This window comes from Labrus bergylta, chromosome 17 (genome assembly GCF_963930695.1).
Source record: "Labrus bergylta chromosome 17, fLabBer1.1, whole genome shotgun sequence".
Classification (NCBI taxonomy): Eukaryota; Metazoa; Chordata; class Actinopteri; order Labriformes; family Labridae; genus Labrus; species Labrus bergylta.
Window position 1 is genome coordinate 11,912,831 of NC_089211.1, and position 15,419 is coordinate 11,928,249.

At 39.4% G+C, this 15,419-nt stretch overlaps 1 protein-coding gene across 1 annotated transcript in view; it reads right to left on the reverse strand.

Moving 5' to 3' along the window:
• LOC109987098 (transmembrane protein 132D-like) overlaps positions 1–15,181 on the reverse strand; it is a 35,327-nt gene extending 20,146 nt beyond the window's left edge. The window contains exons 1-3 of the mRNA XM_020638066.3: positions 14,785–15,181; positions 9,757–10,684; positions 3,031–3,177 (exon numbers count right to left, since the gene is read on the reverse strand). Coding sequence (XP_020493722.2) covers positions 3,031–3,177; positions 9,757–10,684; positions 14,785–14,881 — 1,172 coding nt within the window. The 5' untranslated portion in view covers positions 14,882–15,181. The remainder of the gene's footprint in view (positions 1–3,030; positions 3,178–9,756; positions 10,685–14,784) is intronic.
• Positions 15,182–15,419: the final 238 nt, after the last annotated feature.

The window sequence follows — 15,419 nt, forward strand, 5'->3', positions numbered from 1 at the left end:
CATTTTTTATATGATACAGGAGCTCTCTCATCATACTGAGCTGTATTGCAGCTCTTCAGAATATCCAATGGCAGAGCTGCTAGCCAGCCTATACTCTGTATATTTTATACGCGGTCAAATAACATTCAAATAACTACGTATCTGTATAAGCACCAAACATTTATATTGTTGTTACATTTAATATGCAGCTGGATGCACATGCTAGCCTGGTGTTAGCTTATTTAATCCATTCTTGTCATGTGTCACAGAGAGGACTTAAGCATGTTGCTAACAGCATTATAACTGTCAGATTTTAAGGCATTATGCAGTATGTACTGTTCGAGCAAGTAGTAAGCAGTGCGTTAATATGTGGTTTTTTGACACAGCCTCCAGATGATTGATTATAGCATCAAGCTAGCACGCCTGTCAGGCTAGCACATAAACAGCTATGTAGTTATTTGAATATCATTTGACAAAATCTAAAATATATTACAGTATTGTTACTTTAATTTGAACACCACTTCTTGGCCGGCTGGCAAACTCCGGCATTATGGTCTGAAGAGTCGCAATTCATTGTAGGGCGGTTGACAATGACTTTTGAACTCCTACTTATGATTATGGCTAATCTAGTGTACAACCAGGGCCTTCTCACATACACAAAAGTGCATACTGTGCATTCATAAAGCACAACATACTCAATGTGAAGTTATACTTGGTGTCAATAGTATGAAAGTAAGTGGTTTCAGACACAGCCTCTGTTCCTTCCACTCTGTGCCAGTTCATCTAGCCATTCCTTTGTTTCCTGTTTGGATTTCATTGTGGCTCTGCTTGTGATTTCACCTGTGTTCTGTACCTGTTAATGTTGGACCTTTGTTGTACCTTTTGTTTGAGATTATTAGTTATGTCTCTTTTTTAACAAATTTATTTCATTAGTCTCCATCTGGTCTTCTATCTTTGTGTATACCCTGAATGAAAAAAAATTGAGCACATACAGTATAAAGTATTGCTAAAACCAAACTAGCAGTTCTGACCATGATGACTCTTAAAAGTGAAACATTTTTACATTTTATGAAATATGCTTTTTAAAAAGAGATGTATGAAAAGATTTAAACCGCCAACAGCTAGCTAACTTGGCCAAACTACAACTGGAAACAAAAGGACAGCCAATGTAGCACTTTTTACTTTTCATATGTGTATTATTTTAATAGATTTGTGTTATAAAAGTAAGAAATAAAAAGAAAACTGTTCAAAACAATTCTTAGAATGTATTTTTCCCTGACTAAAATGATACACACTAGAGACACTGAGAAGTTTTGTGAGAGCTGGAAAGAGAAACATAGAAGGGGTTAATGCCCCCTATTTCCTGGAAATCTATTAGAGGGGGACTTTAAACCGCTGGACGTATCATCACTTCAAAGCACTGTGGTGTGAGTGAGTATGTGCGTGTGTACGTGTGGACGCTGTATGTTTGTGTGTGTGTGTTAGCTCAATGCAAGGCACAAGACTTGGAATATCTCTCCTTCTTAATCTCTCGCTCTGAACGTGCAAGCGCTTAAGCCCGGATAACGTAGCCATGATTATGGATGATTACGGATAAGTGGGTCGGACGGACCGAGGCTGGGCGGTGTGTGTGTGTGTGTGTGTGTGTGTGTGTGTGTGTGTGTGTGTGTGTGTGTGTGTGTGTGTGTGTGTGTGTGTGTGTGTGTGAGTGAGTGTGTGTGTCTGTGTGTGTCTGTGTGTGTCTGTGTGGGCGGGAGGTTGCTGGGCAGAGGTGGCTGATGGTGTGTGCCAACACCAGAGGCAGAAACTATTATAATAAACCTCTGACTTTCAGGTCACTATAGGCAGTGAAAGTGCTCTGAAATTAGGAGTCTTTTTATTTTGACTCAATAGAAGTAGAAGATTTTTTAACATCACGTACTTTTGTCATTACGATAAATCACAGCAATTTGGAGAGTAAAACCTGCAACGTTGGAATGGAAATGATTATAGTTATTATTCATATTATGAAAGTAGTATCGTTCAAATTAGTATGGCATAAGTAATGTTTCTTGTGATATTTGCTATAGCAACCATAAATCTGTATTATCTCTTGATAATCCGGTTGCTCTCTGTACCTCTCTTTTTTTTTCTCACCACTTTGGCCAAAAAGTGTTGTGAGATAACTTTTCCTGCTGTACAATCAAAAAACAATGATTGACTGCAATAAGACTAAGATTAATTATAGAACAAAAGCAGACATTTTCTAAAAACACAGGGAACATACATTTAGATTTTTACATGAACAGAAGCTACACTCCATAGCTAAATAAATGTGGAGGGAAAAAGCATAAAAGAATAAAAGAAGCCGGGATTATAAATAAGATCATTTCAAGACAAGTTCTGCCTGTTTTATCCTTTTTTTTTTCTTGAACTAATGAAAACTCGACACAGCAAAAGACATAATATATCATATTTAACGATTTGAAACTGTCTATAGAGGGACAAATTTATCCCCCTAATACTGTTGTATCATTCCTGCAGAATAATTTAACATTCTGTGGCTGTCAAGTCATCATTCTGCATGATTGTAGAAAGGAGTTTTAGACATCTAATGATAGGGTGGTCAGTCAGTCCTTGACATTTTTTCTTTTTTCACTCTCTTACTTCTATTGACAACTCTGCTAACAACACATTCTTTCACACAGACAAAAAACAAACTGCGTGTGCACTTAACTGCTTGCGGTCTTTGCATCACTGACCACAAGGCCACACATGATTACTTTTTCTCCAGAAAAATAGAAACCATTCATTTTCAATTTGTCCCTCCTCTGCAAAGCGAGTGAATCATTGCAGATAGCATTTTTCATGACAACTGATTGCTTTTCAGTATGGTGGCAGGAAGGGATTATTGAAATCTACCAAAAAGAGAGTAAAAAGTATATAGGAGAAAATATGTAGTGCGAAAAGATAACCTTTGCTTTCAATGTAGAAAAAGTAAGTTTGAAAGGAGCAGTTTGAAACACACAAAAGTGTGACAGTGTAGATGAACTGTTCATGCGCTGAGCTGACCTCTTTGCAGTGACAGCAAGCTTCCTCTGGCAGAAAACAGACACAGAGTTTGGAGCTACTCCTCTGCCAGGCTCCAAGACGATGTCCCACAGCGTCGAGTCACTGGGTCGTGCTGCGCTGAACGATAGGCCGGATTTTACTGTTGCCCTGCAGAACATACAGACAGAAATAAACACACATAGTTCAGTCAGTGAAAAGATTGCATTTTTACTCACAACCAAACTAATACAATTTGGTAGATTTTGGATTATATACATGCTTGTTGAGAGATGTGTTAAAATCAAGACTAAAGAAAGTTTTGTTTGGGCACAAAGTGACTCAACCTTTTTATTTATTAGCAACAAAGGCTACATTACATTACACACTTATTCTGCAGTATCTGATGTGCAGCAGACATTAGGCTACAGAGAAATGTAATTTGGATTTGCGTTGAAAGCATTCTTCGTCTTACTAGAAAGCTCTAAATGGAAAGGGCCTATCATAGCTTCAAGAGCTTTTAGTGATCTCATTTATTAACCAGGCGGCTTGTGGTAAATAACTTCAAAAGTAGTCCAAAAGTAGTATTGTAAACAAGGCACTCAGCCTTCCAAGGAACATCTGTCAGATTGTTTCCAGGAGACAGACACCCTCTTTACTCTAAGAAAAGGCTTCATTTTTGGGGCCGATGCCGATATCAATATTAGGAAGAGAAAAATCTGATAACGATTTATCGGCCGATATCTTTCTTAGATATATCTTAAATATACACTTTTTTTTTGCATTATCCCTCAAATGCAGTCATCAAACACTTGTGGAAAAGATATAAAATGAAGAACAAGATGGTCACTGAACTTGAAAGTAAATGCTCCTGTACTTGCATCACCGCTTGACACTGTGATAATGCTTGTTGTAATCCATATAGGACACCCTGCTGGTGACAGCCAGAAAGAGAAATGCTAGTGTTATACAATGAAACTCAAATTAAATGCTATTTGACGATCGAGTAATATCGGCGCATATCTGAGATAAAATTAGTTGATACCGATAGTCACTTGATATGCATATATCGTCAGATATTATCGGTTAGCCGATTAATCAGTCGAGCTTTAGTCTAGACCTGGTATGTATGTACTTTTTAATGAGTCATTTAAGTTGCGATTTGACTCTATTTATGGAAGTCCTTAGCAGAATTTAATTCATTTTATTTTACTCCACTTTCCTATGATAACAAGTCATTTCCAGTTGTTCGCTCTCATCAATTAATCTCATTATCTTGGGATAACAATGCTGGTTTTTCCCGCGATAACCAGTTAACTTTTCAAGATATTGATGAAAATAACTGGTTATCGTAGGAAAACTAGCAGTGTTATCATGAGATAACAATGTAAATGAATAGAGATCTCGCAATTTTTTCATCGGTCAACCAAATAAAATGAATTGTACGGATGCATGTCTGCTATGGGCTCCATAAAATAAGTCAATTTTTTTTTTCTGTATCATGGGCATAAGATGTTAGCTATGTCTTTAGACACATTTATTTATATATGCTATGTCATGGCTATGGTGTGGGAGAGGGTAGTAAAGGATTGACTGCATTTGTTTGCAGCAACATGTTCATCTGTGTACACACAGCATGCTATGTATGTGTTAGTTGTTCATTGTGCGCCTTAACTGACAGATTGATGTGTTGCTGGCTGCTGCAGACTGTGAATTGGCAGGGGTATTTATTCCCATTAGCCCTCAGGAGAACAGGGAATCAGTTAATCAGATGTCTGACTCAGGCACACACATCACTCTGCCAGGAGGGATGGAAGGCTTATTATAAATGATGTGAATGAACCAGACAGTCCCCAAGGTCCAACAATCTCCAATCCTTTGCAGATGCCCCTTTGCTGAATAACAAAACAAATATTGCCATATGGGTGATCAAAGGGCAGTTGCATGAGTCAGAGGACAAAAAGGTGATCCAAGGGTCACACAATACTCAAAAACTACTTAATAATGAACTCATAAACACAACTTCAAAGCTGGGGTGGGAACATTGGTTTTTCCAAAGTTGGTTAATGTCATCATGGCAGAAATTAAACAACATCTAATTAAACGATTAAACAACAAATGGCCAAGTGGGAATTTCACTCATGCTAACTCATGTAGCTTAGTTAGTTTCTTTAGTTTTAACAGCAGTTTTGCCAAAATTAATTTGAAAGCGCTCATCCTCTGTAAAGGTTCGACATTGGCTTTACATTGGATGTCCGAGTATTGTTGGGCAAGACAATGAACTGACATTGTATCTGCTGTTAACTTCAGTAATTAATGTTATCACATCACCTCTCCCATCAACATTCACATATACTGATACTCTGAAGGACATTTACACTTTCATTTAAATTATTCTGTTTCTGCCGTTGGCATTTCAGATTTAAAAGCTGTGTCTGTTTTCTGTTATCCAGCGGGCCCTAGCCAATTCCTTTTTCAGTTTGATAGTGTTAGATTTAATCCATCTACCATTTACCCATTTACCTTCAAATATTCCAGGATTATTAATACACACAAAACACCCTTATAATCTGTTCAGACTAATAAAAGGACCCGTTTGCAGCATGCACATTACGTTCTAATTCACACCCTTACAAATACGGATAACCACTAGACTAATCAATAACCAATGAGACAGGGTCAAGGTCAGAAAGGTTAGGAGGACAAACCCAGCATTCAAGCATTTACCACACACAGTCAGCTCACAGTTCAATAAATGTCTGATGAAGACATATTTGTGCAAGGATCATTTTCTGGATCAAACCTTAGGGCCAAAGGCAAAAGAAAAAATCATTTTAAATTACCATTTAAATGAATAAATGAAACATTATGAATACAACCAGGGGTTGATTGCATACATGAAGCAGGCAGATTGAGAAAACTAATCAAAAAAATGAACTCATTTTGGAAATCAGTTGTTGTTTACATCTTAATTTCTTTGATTTTAAAAGGAGAAGATTAGTTGTTTTGATCTGATCCCAGTGGGGAGCAAACTAACATATTATGTTTCAATTAAAGGCCATAGATTTGTATTTAGATTTCCTTAAAGTTTTACTTTATAACACGACATCCATTAACCCAGCTTCTTGCTGCTTGTCCAGCTGAGCATCTCAGTGACAGCAGGAGCTGATGACCATCCCTCCCAGGGGTACAAAACCACTTCCACAGGCCCCCGTTGAGGGAGGAGGAGGAGCAGAAACTTAATACAAGGATCTTCCTGGATCACTGAGTTTCTCGCTCACAGGCAGACATCAGCCTCCCCACAGAGACACCTCATCTCAGCCACTTCTACCCTCGCTCTTTGTCTTTGTCACTCACTACCAACAGTTCATGACCACAGGTGGGGGCCGGAATGGATATCGACCTGTAAGCTGAACAACTCTCAACTGCCAGTTTACAAAAGTCAGTCAATCTCTTTGTTTTAGAAGATGGGAAAGTTGGAGAGCTGCCAACTCTGTTTGACTCTTTTTTTGTTGGCCTGTTGATTTGCTAAGCCATTCATGCGGAACAAAAACAGGGTCAGACTCTGTGGATGTGTTGTCTGTGGACATGGCTATTTGGGTTCTGAACTTTATCTAAATATTTCTTTGACATTCAACACTGTATTTCTGTTACTTTTCCTGTTCTTTTTGTTGCCTAATTTCATAAAATGTATGTATATATGTATCCGTTTGGGTTTTTGTTCTTTCATGTGCTAATGATCAAAAAATAAATATTTCAACCACAAATGTTGGGTTTGCATAGTGCCTGTGAGTTTAACAGGTGGGTATGATGTTCCGGTTAACCACAACCACCAACACACAGATGTACGTACTTAATCCTGGCAGTCCGCCCAGATCATCCTTACCCTAAAGGGTTAACCTCTTCATTCATTTTCAATCAGGGCCTCAGATTATCTAGGCTAACCCTGCTGGCGTGGTCTCAATCTTGGGCCAAAGAGTGAAGTGGAGCAGGGATTTCTCCCAGGAGGAATCAATCACTTTGCCAAGCTCCTCAGACCTAGCCTTCACTTTGACTTAACCCCTGGACTCAGTCCGCACTTCTTGTCCAATCTCATTCTGGCATTCCGGCAGTGTAGGTCAGACTTACACAGAGAGAAATCACTGCCCTGACTGGAAGAAAATAGGAAGTAAAGTCAGTGTGTCAGAGTTTGGGGAATTTAAGGTGGAGAGCTTGCAAATCCTTCCAAATCTTCAAAACAACAAGGGAGGTAAAAGGGTTCAGCATCTCTCTACCAAAACGTAATCACAGACTTCCAACAATGCTAGTTGCATTCAGGTCACTGGGTCTGTTTGTTTGTCTGCATGCATGTGTCTGTGGATGTATTTGAAAGGGCACTGACACACAGCCACAGGTTAAGTACTGCATGTGCCCTACGGATTACAACTTTCTCTCTCTTCGTCTGCATCCCGCGGAGGATTACTGCCTGCAGTCGTATGTTGTTTGCAGCATGATATCACTAAATCATGGGATTAGAGAGAAATTTGTCTTGCATTTGAAACAAAACCATTAAGCTGCGTAAGGACCGGAAATTTCCACCTTACTGAGGTAGCTTAGCACTTTGATGTTCGAAAGTATTCTGATGAACACAATTTTATTTCACCCAGTGATGTGCATCAAACAGGCAGCTAGTGGAAACTGTGAAACAGATTGAAATGCGTGTTTTGATGTGGCAGAGCTGCTTTTATATTGAGTTCACTTCTCCCCAACAGAGTCAGGAGGATTTTAGTTATTTGTTTTCCTGCTCCATTAAATAGATGCATTATTTATGAAGTCAAATACCCAGAGAACCTCGTTGAAATGTTCGTGGGATGTTGCGATATGAAAACCGGTGAATCATTTGCCAATTATTTCCCTGTTTATGGAAGAGTGCTCTCCATAACTCCCCCACAACCGGAGAAGTTGGAGTAGACAGGATATAACGCGTCAGAAATTTATGAGGCCAGTGAAACTGGCAGACAACACAAGTCATGTCGGCGCTCAAGCATTTACTAAATGGCCTTCATGGCAAGCCCCATCAGTATTTAAATGCCTTAAGTAACCATTTAAATGCATGGAGCTTATCCTTCATAAAGATGCTCAAATATACCATGCATCACTCTGGTGCTACTTGGTTTCAGTCTTCATTCTTGCCTCACTTGTTTCAGAAACAATTACATTTTATGTGACTCCATCTTAACTCCTGTCATCTATAAACTCAACCACATGGTAAATGGAAAATGGTCTTGGACTTGTAAAGCACTTTTCTATTCTTTTAACTATTCAAAGCTCTTTGACACTACATGTCCCATCCCCCCAACATCCACACACTGATGACAGAGGCTGCTGTACATAGACTGCCCAACTGACCATCATTACTATTCCATTCACATGCATTCACATGCTGGTGTCAACACTGCTGGGAGCAATTTGGGGTTCAGTGTATTGCCCAATTGGACACATCAAAATGTGACTTCAGGAGCTGGGGATCAACACCCTGACCTTCCCGTTGAGAGACGACCCACTCTGCCACTGAGCCACAGCCACCCCACTTAACTAAATAGTTATATTATTACAGGGTTTATTTTTTTTGCTGAACCTTCTTGGTATATTTAACTATGGCGAATTCAGTAAATATTTGCTTTATATAGTGTGTGGTATGGCTACATTGCTAACATATGTGTTTTATATTCCAACTAAACAGTTTTCCTAATCAGGATATTTCAAGATACGGTACAACTGGATTGCAAATCAGTCAAGTAATTTTAGGCATGTTCATGTTTTGACTTGGGAAAACAAGTGGAACTGTACCATGGAAGCCTTGATTAGCCACCAATGTTTAAGCCAAAACAATCAAATGACTTTGTCTAACATACTCATATGTTATTTTACAGGAACATATCTGTATTTGAGTTCCCTATGGGAGGAAATAGTTCAGCGTTTGGGCTAGATGGATAAAACATTCAAACCATTTTATGACTGTTTCTTGAAATGAAGCTAGAGCCAGCAATTGGTTATCTTAACTTACAAAAAAAATGAAAATACCCAAACATATAACCTGACGGTCATTAGGCAACAAATCTGTCTATCAGAACCTTTAACGCTCCCAATTTAGAATATTTTATCTTATTTGTTCAATCTGTTCAAAATAGAATCACGTGTACTTTTATTTTACGGGGAATTTTGTGATTAGCTATTTCTTGGTCTTAAATCTTCTATAACATGTATTGCACTATAATCTCAGCTGAGGTTCCAGGAAAGCTGAGCCAACACTTAAAGTTGATGTGAAAACACTGCATTGATTGGTCAAAGGAAATAACCACTTGCATAAGAGACACATAGCAAAATGCCACCCACTACTAGGTTGAATGGTTGAGCAGTCATTCTCTGGCAATTTTGCAAGAAGTGAAAGATCTAAGATACAAATACACATCTCACACATTCAAAGTGTATCAAAATATTACAAGTATTACAAACACAACAAACTAGAGGGTGTACTTTTATCTGTTCCAAGTCAAGCCAATACTGGGCTTTTTGTAAAAGCAACTTCATTGTCACTGGAGGCTCAAAAGGATTTTATTTAGTCACTGCCAAAGCTCAAGAAATAGCCCATTATGTAACCTCTTTTTAAACTTCAACTGCTTATTGAACTCGGCAAGACGAGAGCTTTTCCAGAAATATGAAACAATCTTTTATAGAAAAGCCCTAAAAGGAAAAATTAAGACCACTCACCTGAGACTGAAACTTTCCAATGCAGATGTGCTTGCCAGGAAGACATAGAAGGTTGCAACATCTGTCGTTTTCAGGGGCTTGGAAGAGGTCTGAATCACCACAGCGCCTCCAAGCCTCAGTCTAAGAAAGGTGGGGTTCCCTGGTGGAGTTCTGAGCAGATTGACACTTCCTATCCGCCTCATGGGTGTCCCTGATCCCCCAGAATCTCTTCCTCTTCCTACTCCCACACGTTGCAGACTATCCTGCGGGGTACATTGACCTGTCTGATCCCTCCGACTCTGGAAGTAAACCTCCACAAGGTTCCCCTGGAGCCCCTTATTTAGTTCATTTCTTCCTGCTTCCCTGCTCGAACTGCTTGATCGGCTGGCTGAGCTGAACCAGGTAGGCTCTGGCTTAAGCTGTGCCATACAGAATCCACCTGGAAGCACCAGGCATGCGCCACGAACTTCCCTTGTGTCCCAGAAGGCATAAGCTGTGACACAGTAAGCTCCATCCTTTACCTTGGCTCCAACACTTTTACTCCCAATATCTTCTCCAGATCCCGTCTTTTCTTGCCCAGAAGTAGTGTTACTAACTGTAGGCATGTGGAAGAGAATCTTGACAACAGGGGATGAAGAACGAACCTGACGGACCAATATAACTGGCAGAATCCTGCGCCCATTTAGGAGCTGGTCAGAAGGAATTGGGGCGTCTACAGTAAGGGGGCCAAATGAGGCGTTGACTGTTGGCTGTAGGAGCCCAGCACCTGGACTAGTAATGAGAAAAGTCTGGGTCCGAGCCTTCATGCTGGAGTTCCCTGATGTTTCTGGACCGTCCTGCCTGAGAAACACATGGTCTACATTGAGGACCTGAAAGTTGACAGCAGGAAAAACTGGAGATAGGCTGAAAGACGGCCCAGAGTCTTTAGGAATCTTCTGGCATTCACCAACTGGAAGGGTAGAATTTGCAAAGAGAGATTATTATTTTAAATCTATCATCACTTCTAAAATTCACCATTTCAGGATACAAACATGCTCGTGAGAAGAACCTTTACAAAATCCTTGTCGTTTTATATGACAAAATTTTTGAGGATGGTAGGAAGATGAAGGGTTGACTATGGGATCACAGCTAGAGAACAAAACTAAAGATTTTTGTAGATCCTTGATGGATCTAGACATTTTTGAGGGTCTGGGTTTGGTCATGTGAAGGAACTAAGGGTGGTACAAAGGGTAACAGCATGGCTTGTTGATACTCAAATAAGCTAATTTTCCCCACGTTATTCCTGCACCGGTAAGGGGGACAGTGAAATACACATGGTTTCAGGAATAGAAATGTAAGACAAACAAGAGGCAGGAGAGTTTTTCAACATAAATAAGTCAGAACAGTTCAAGGGTAGGCCTTTGAGTGTTTTCGATAATCAAGACTCAGGTTATGGATTGATATGCACTTCATTAGACTAAATGTATGTGGGAAAAATATAAAATTAAAAAATATGCTCTAAATAAGTTAGAAATCAAACATGTAGATCAATGTTTTTATGAACCGTCTTATGAATGTCACTTCATTTGACCTTTCGCAAAACACTAAAAACTGACAACCTCATACTCAACCAAAGTTATGGACCTCTCGGTATTGTAAGTTCCACATGTATCCTATTATATTCAGGCTTGTGGAAAAAGACAATGACACTTCTTCTAATAAATACAATGTAATGCCAGCACATGGGAGCAGTAATGGTATCACTCAGTCATGATTAAATGTCAGTCATTGCCAAATGGCTCTATTAAGTAAATTAATTACATTACATTACATTCTGTATTGTAATTTTCATCGTAAGCATTAAATCACTGATGTGTTAGGCATTGTTCTCTTATGTGGCACTCTCAGGTTTCCATTTTTCTACTTTCACATATCTATTTATATGGGTGTCTAGGCAATGGGAAATGGGAAATGTCTGAGTGGTTAAAAAAAAAAAAAGGCTCTCTCATAATTTCTGAGAAGACTGTTTGTCCCCACAGGATGCCGTATGTGACAGTTCCCACTCCCCCCTGCCAAAGACACTTGATAATTTGCCATCCCCCATGTTGAAGTGCTCCAGACTAATGTGTGAATGTGACTTTCCCTACCTCAAGAAAATAGCTAATCTAAAGGCAAACATAAGGAAAATCTCCTCCTCCAGAATCTCCTTTCCCCCCTGAAGATATTTGAAGTGATATATAATTCTCTCCTGATTTCCAAGCCATATATCTTGAATACATCTATATGTAAATCAATACTCTTTCTCAAGGCAAGGGAAATCTGTGAAAAATACAGATGTCAGAGTTGATATTAAAAATGTAGTATTCAGAAAAGCACACCGGAAAGTGTCTCGTATATTTCAGAGATGAAACTGATGCCGTAGGGAGTTCATATTAAGACAATAATAGAATAAGCTGCTACACCTCACTTTTGAATGATATGGGAAAATCTGTGTTTTTCATAAGATTGTTCAGTATTACTATCACGGTGGGATCAAAAATAAAACAAATATTGTAGTTTGCATATTAGCAATATAACTATATGTCTGTCTGTTGTTTGTCATGTTTCTGTTCAACCTTGCCTGTAAAACATCACCTCTTTATAATCATAGCCAACCACATTTCTCTCTCTGTTCTCTTGCCCAGACATCCCTTGATAGCCTGCAGCTGGCATCGACTTGACACCCATTGATCTCAGGACAGTTAACAGTGAGCTAGGGTTTCATCTGATTGGCCGAATGGTGTGAATGCATGAATGCATGGCACATATCTCCAGGGGTCGATCTGATACGTCAGCTGTTCACATGCGAGTGTGAAGGCATGGTTGTCTGTGTAAATAAACAGGGAATATTTAACTATTTCTGTGAGCAGTGAATCTTTCTACCTGAGTTTAGTGGACAGGCCCTAATCACTGATTCCCAAACTATATTACATCAACAACAGGATGAAAATATTGCCTGTGGGCTCCATTACAGCCAGTTGTTCCATATTATGATTTTTTGTTTTTACATCGCAATGATGAAAGGATAAGTAGTTATAATTGATGATAATTTAAATTGACTCTGCTAGGCAACATAGGGAGTGACATGATGTACACACAATGGATCTAAACTTAACATTGGCTAAACCCACTTGGATTTTAACTCTTCAGACTGAATTTAAGCAGAAGTCCAACTAACACTTGAAAGATAAGTGAATCTGGCACTGAAAACATGGTTGAGTGCACCTGGTCTATGCCACGAACAGGCAGATTTGTCTAAATGAAAGTTATAATCATTATTAAAAAAAACTTTGAGTAAGATAACTTTTACACTGGAAAAAAATGTTTACTTACGTCACTGGTATCATGCTGTGGGAAGTGGTGTTTGGACATTTTGGACTGGTATAGTGGTAGTTAAGGATCGTGTTTACTTAAATAAACGGACACTCCATGGTTTTAATGTCATCTCTGCTAATATGACACTTGTTTGTCAGGTATAGGACATAGGCCAAAGTAAAGTAATTTGAGTTTGGGAACAATCCACATGTAAAAATGTCTACCTTTACATGATAACTGGCTTCTAGCCAGTAAAACATCATTCCAAAATCTAGAAGGTTCAAATACAGCAGGATGAACAGAAAGAATAAGTTTAAAGTGTTGACTGAATATTTGAGCAGAGAGTTTTGCTCGTGGTTCTACTTCATCAATGATGAGAGAGATTTCTGAAGACTTTTGGTTTCATCTTATGATGACACTTGTTGACTGTTTTACATAGCCTGTTCTGAGGCCCTATGGTACTGTGTTGAGGCTGTGTTGTTAAAAACATCTTAACTAGCTTCTGGCCCCTGCTCTGAGCCTGAAATTGGTCCACTGATGACGCACACTGTTGCACATCAGTGAGCATATCATTTATTGATCGTGGACTATTTGCTTAGTGGCTGGATTTCCTGATATATCTGGACTCCAGACATTAAAAGAAAAATGAACTATTTTAAATATTTAACAGCTATAAAATGAGTTGATCCTGACTGGCGCTGACTGGTTTCGCTGACACATCAAGCAGCACATCTGTGACTGCATTGGCAGATAAGGCTGCCATGCATAAGCTCGGATGACAGAGGAGATATCAGAGGCTGAACTCTATTACTTAGACATGCATTAAGAGAACAGCTGCACAGCTGAGCCCTGCACAAGCAGAGACACAGCAGTCCCTCATATATGTTCTATGAAAAATGCACACAGTTATCATGTGCAGATTTAAACCAGAGCAATCTCAGAAAGTAGTCTTTGCATGATATCGGTATCACAGAAAGGACAGACAGCTTACTGTGACTTCATCGCTCCCCATGCAGGTTATCTTTAAACAAGCAGAGAAACAGCTGTGCAGCCTGAGCTGCAGGCCTCTTTAATCCCACAGATGAGGCTTACTGATGCACACAGGAGAGCATGCTGTCACTTTCATTCCAACTGAGGGACAATGAAATGGGCGAAGAGTAGAAAACCATAAAACCTTAAAAATATGAAAACACAAACCTACATTTTTACGCAGCCGGTTGCCTGAACACAGACATATTCTATATTTTTAAGGACTGCTAAATTCTTCAAAAGGATAAACAAAACAATTCTTGCACATTCTGTAATTTAAAAAGATGAAGGTGTGGGTTTTTTTTTTCTATATTTATATGGCTTCTCCCATCTAATGTGTACAAAATCGGCATATATTTTTAATAGGCCTTCTTTAAGTTTTAGCTTCTGAAGGACTAAAGGAAAAAGCTGCAAACGCTCCCATTTTGTTCATGAGAAGAAGCAATAGTCAGAGGGCTCATCTTTTATAGGCTTCCCATCTTGTGTAGGACAGTGTTTACATCTCCAAAGCATCTTAGGGCGTTTAAAAGCTGCACATTTCATCTTGTAAACACAGCTGAAGCCTTCGAGCTACTTCCAACCCAGTTACTATTCATGTGATTTATTGAGTCCGCTCCAACACACATGGAACAATAAATAGATGCAATAAGAAAGGGGTTTTCTGCTCATTAAAATCACATGTCTCACCTTTAACAGCTGTCAGGACAGCCGCTGCGACCACTTGGAACAATGAACGGTGAGGAAAGCGGAGCATCATTTCAGCGAAGTTGCAACTTCTGGCCATTCAGAAGTGTCAGCGCAGCCGGTTGAAAGGAGGGAAGAAAGCGCTGGAAACTTATCGTTCCATCCTCTGATGTCCGGAAAAGTTACTTTCTCTGACTCAACAAGATCAAGTGCAATTTTTCAAAAGTAGTGCATTCCTTAAATGTCCGTCTTAATGCATGTGGCGCCGTTTTTTTGTTTTTTTTTTAAAGCGCTGCTCGCCTTGTAGATGAGAGGGGATGTTTTCCTCCGGTGGCACGGCTCTATAGCTGGAGCATGAGCTCGGCTCTTCCCATGATAGAAATCAGTAAACATGTGCCGTCTGTCAGATTAGAGAGACCCACGTGGGTAATCGCCGGTAGAGGAATAGCTGCGAGGAAATTAAATGCACAGTAGGTCAGGGGGGATCAGCGGCTTCTCCACGAGACGTTTTATTGTTGAATTAACAAATTAAGAATATGATTCTGGGCTAAAGGCGAAGTAATCTGCAGGAGCAAACCATGATGATGTGTTCGATTAAACATGCTGTAAATAAGAACAATAAACAAATACTCCTCAAA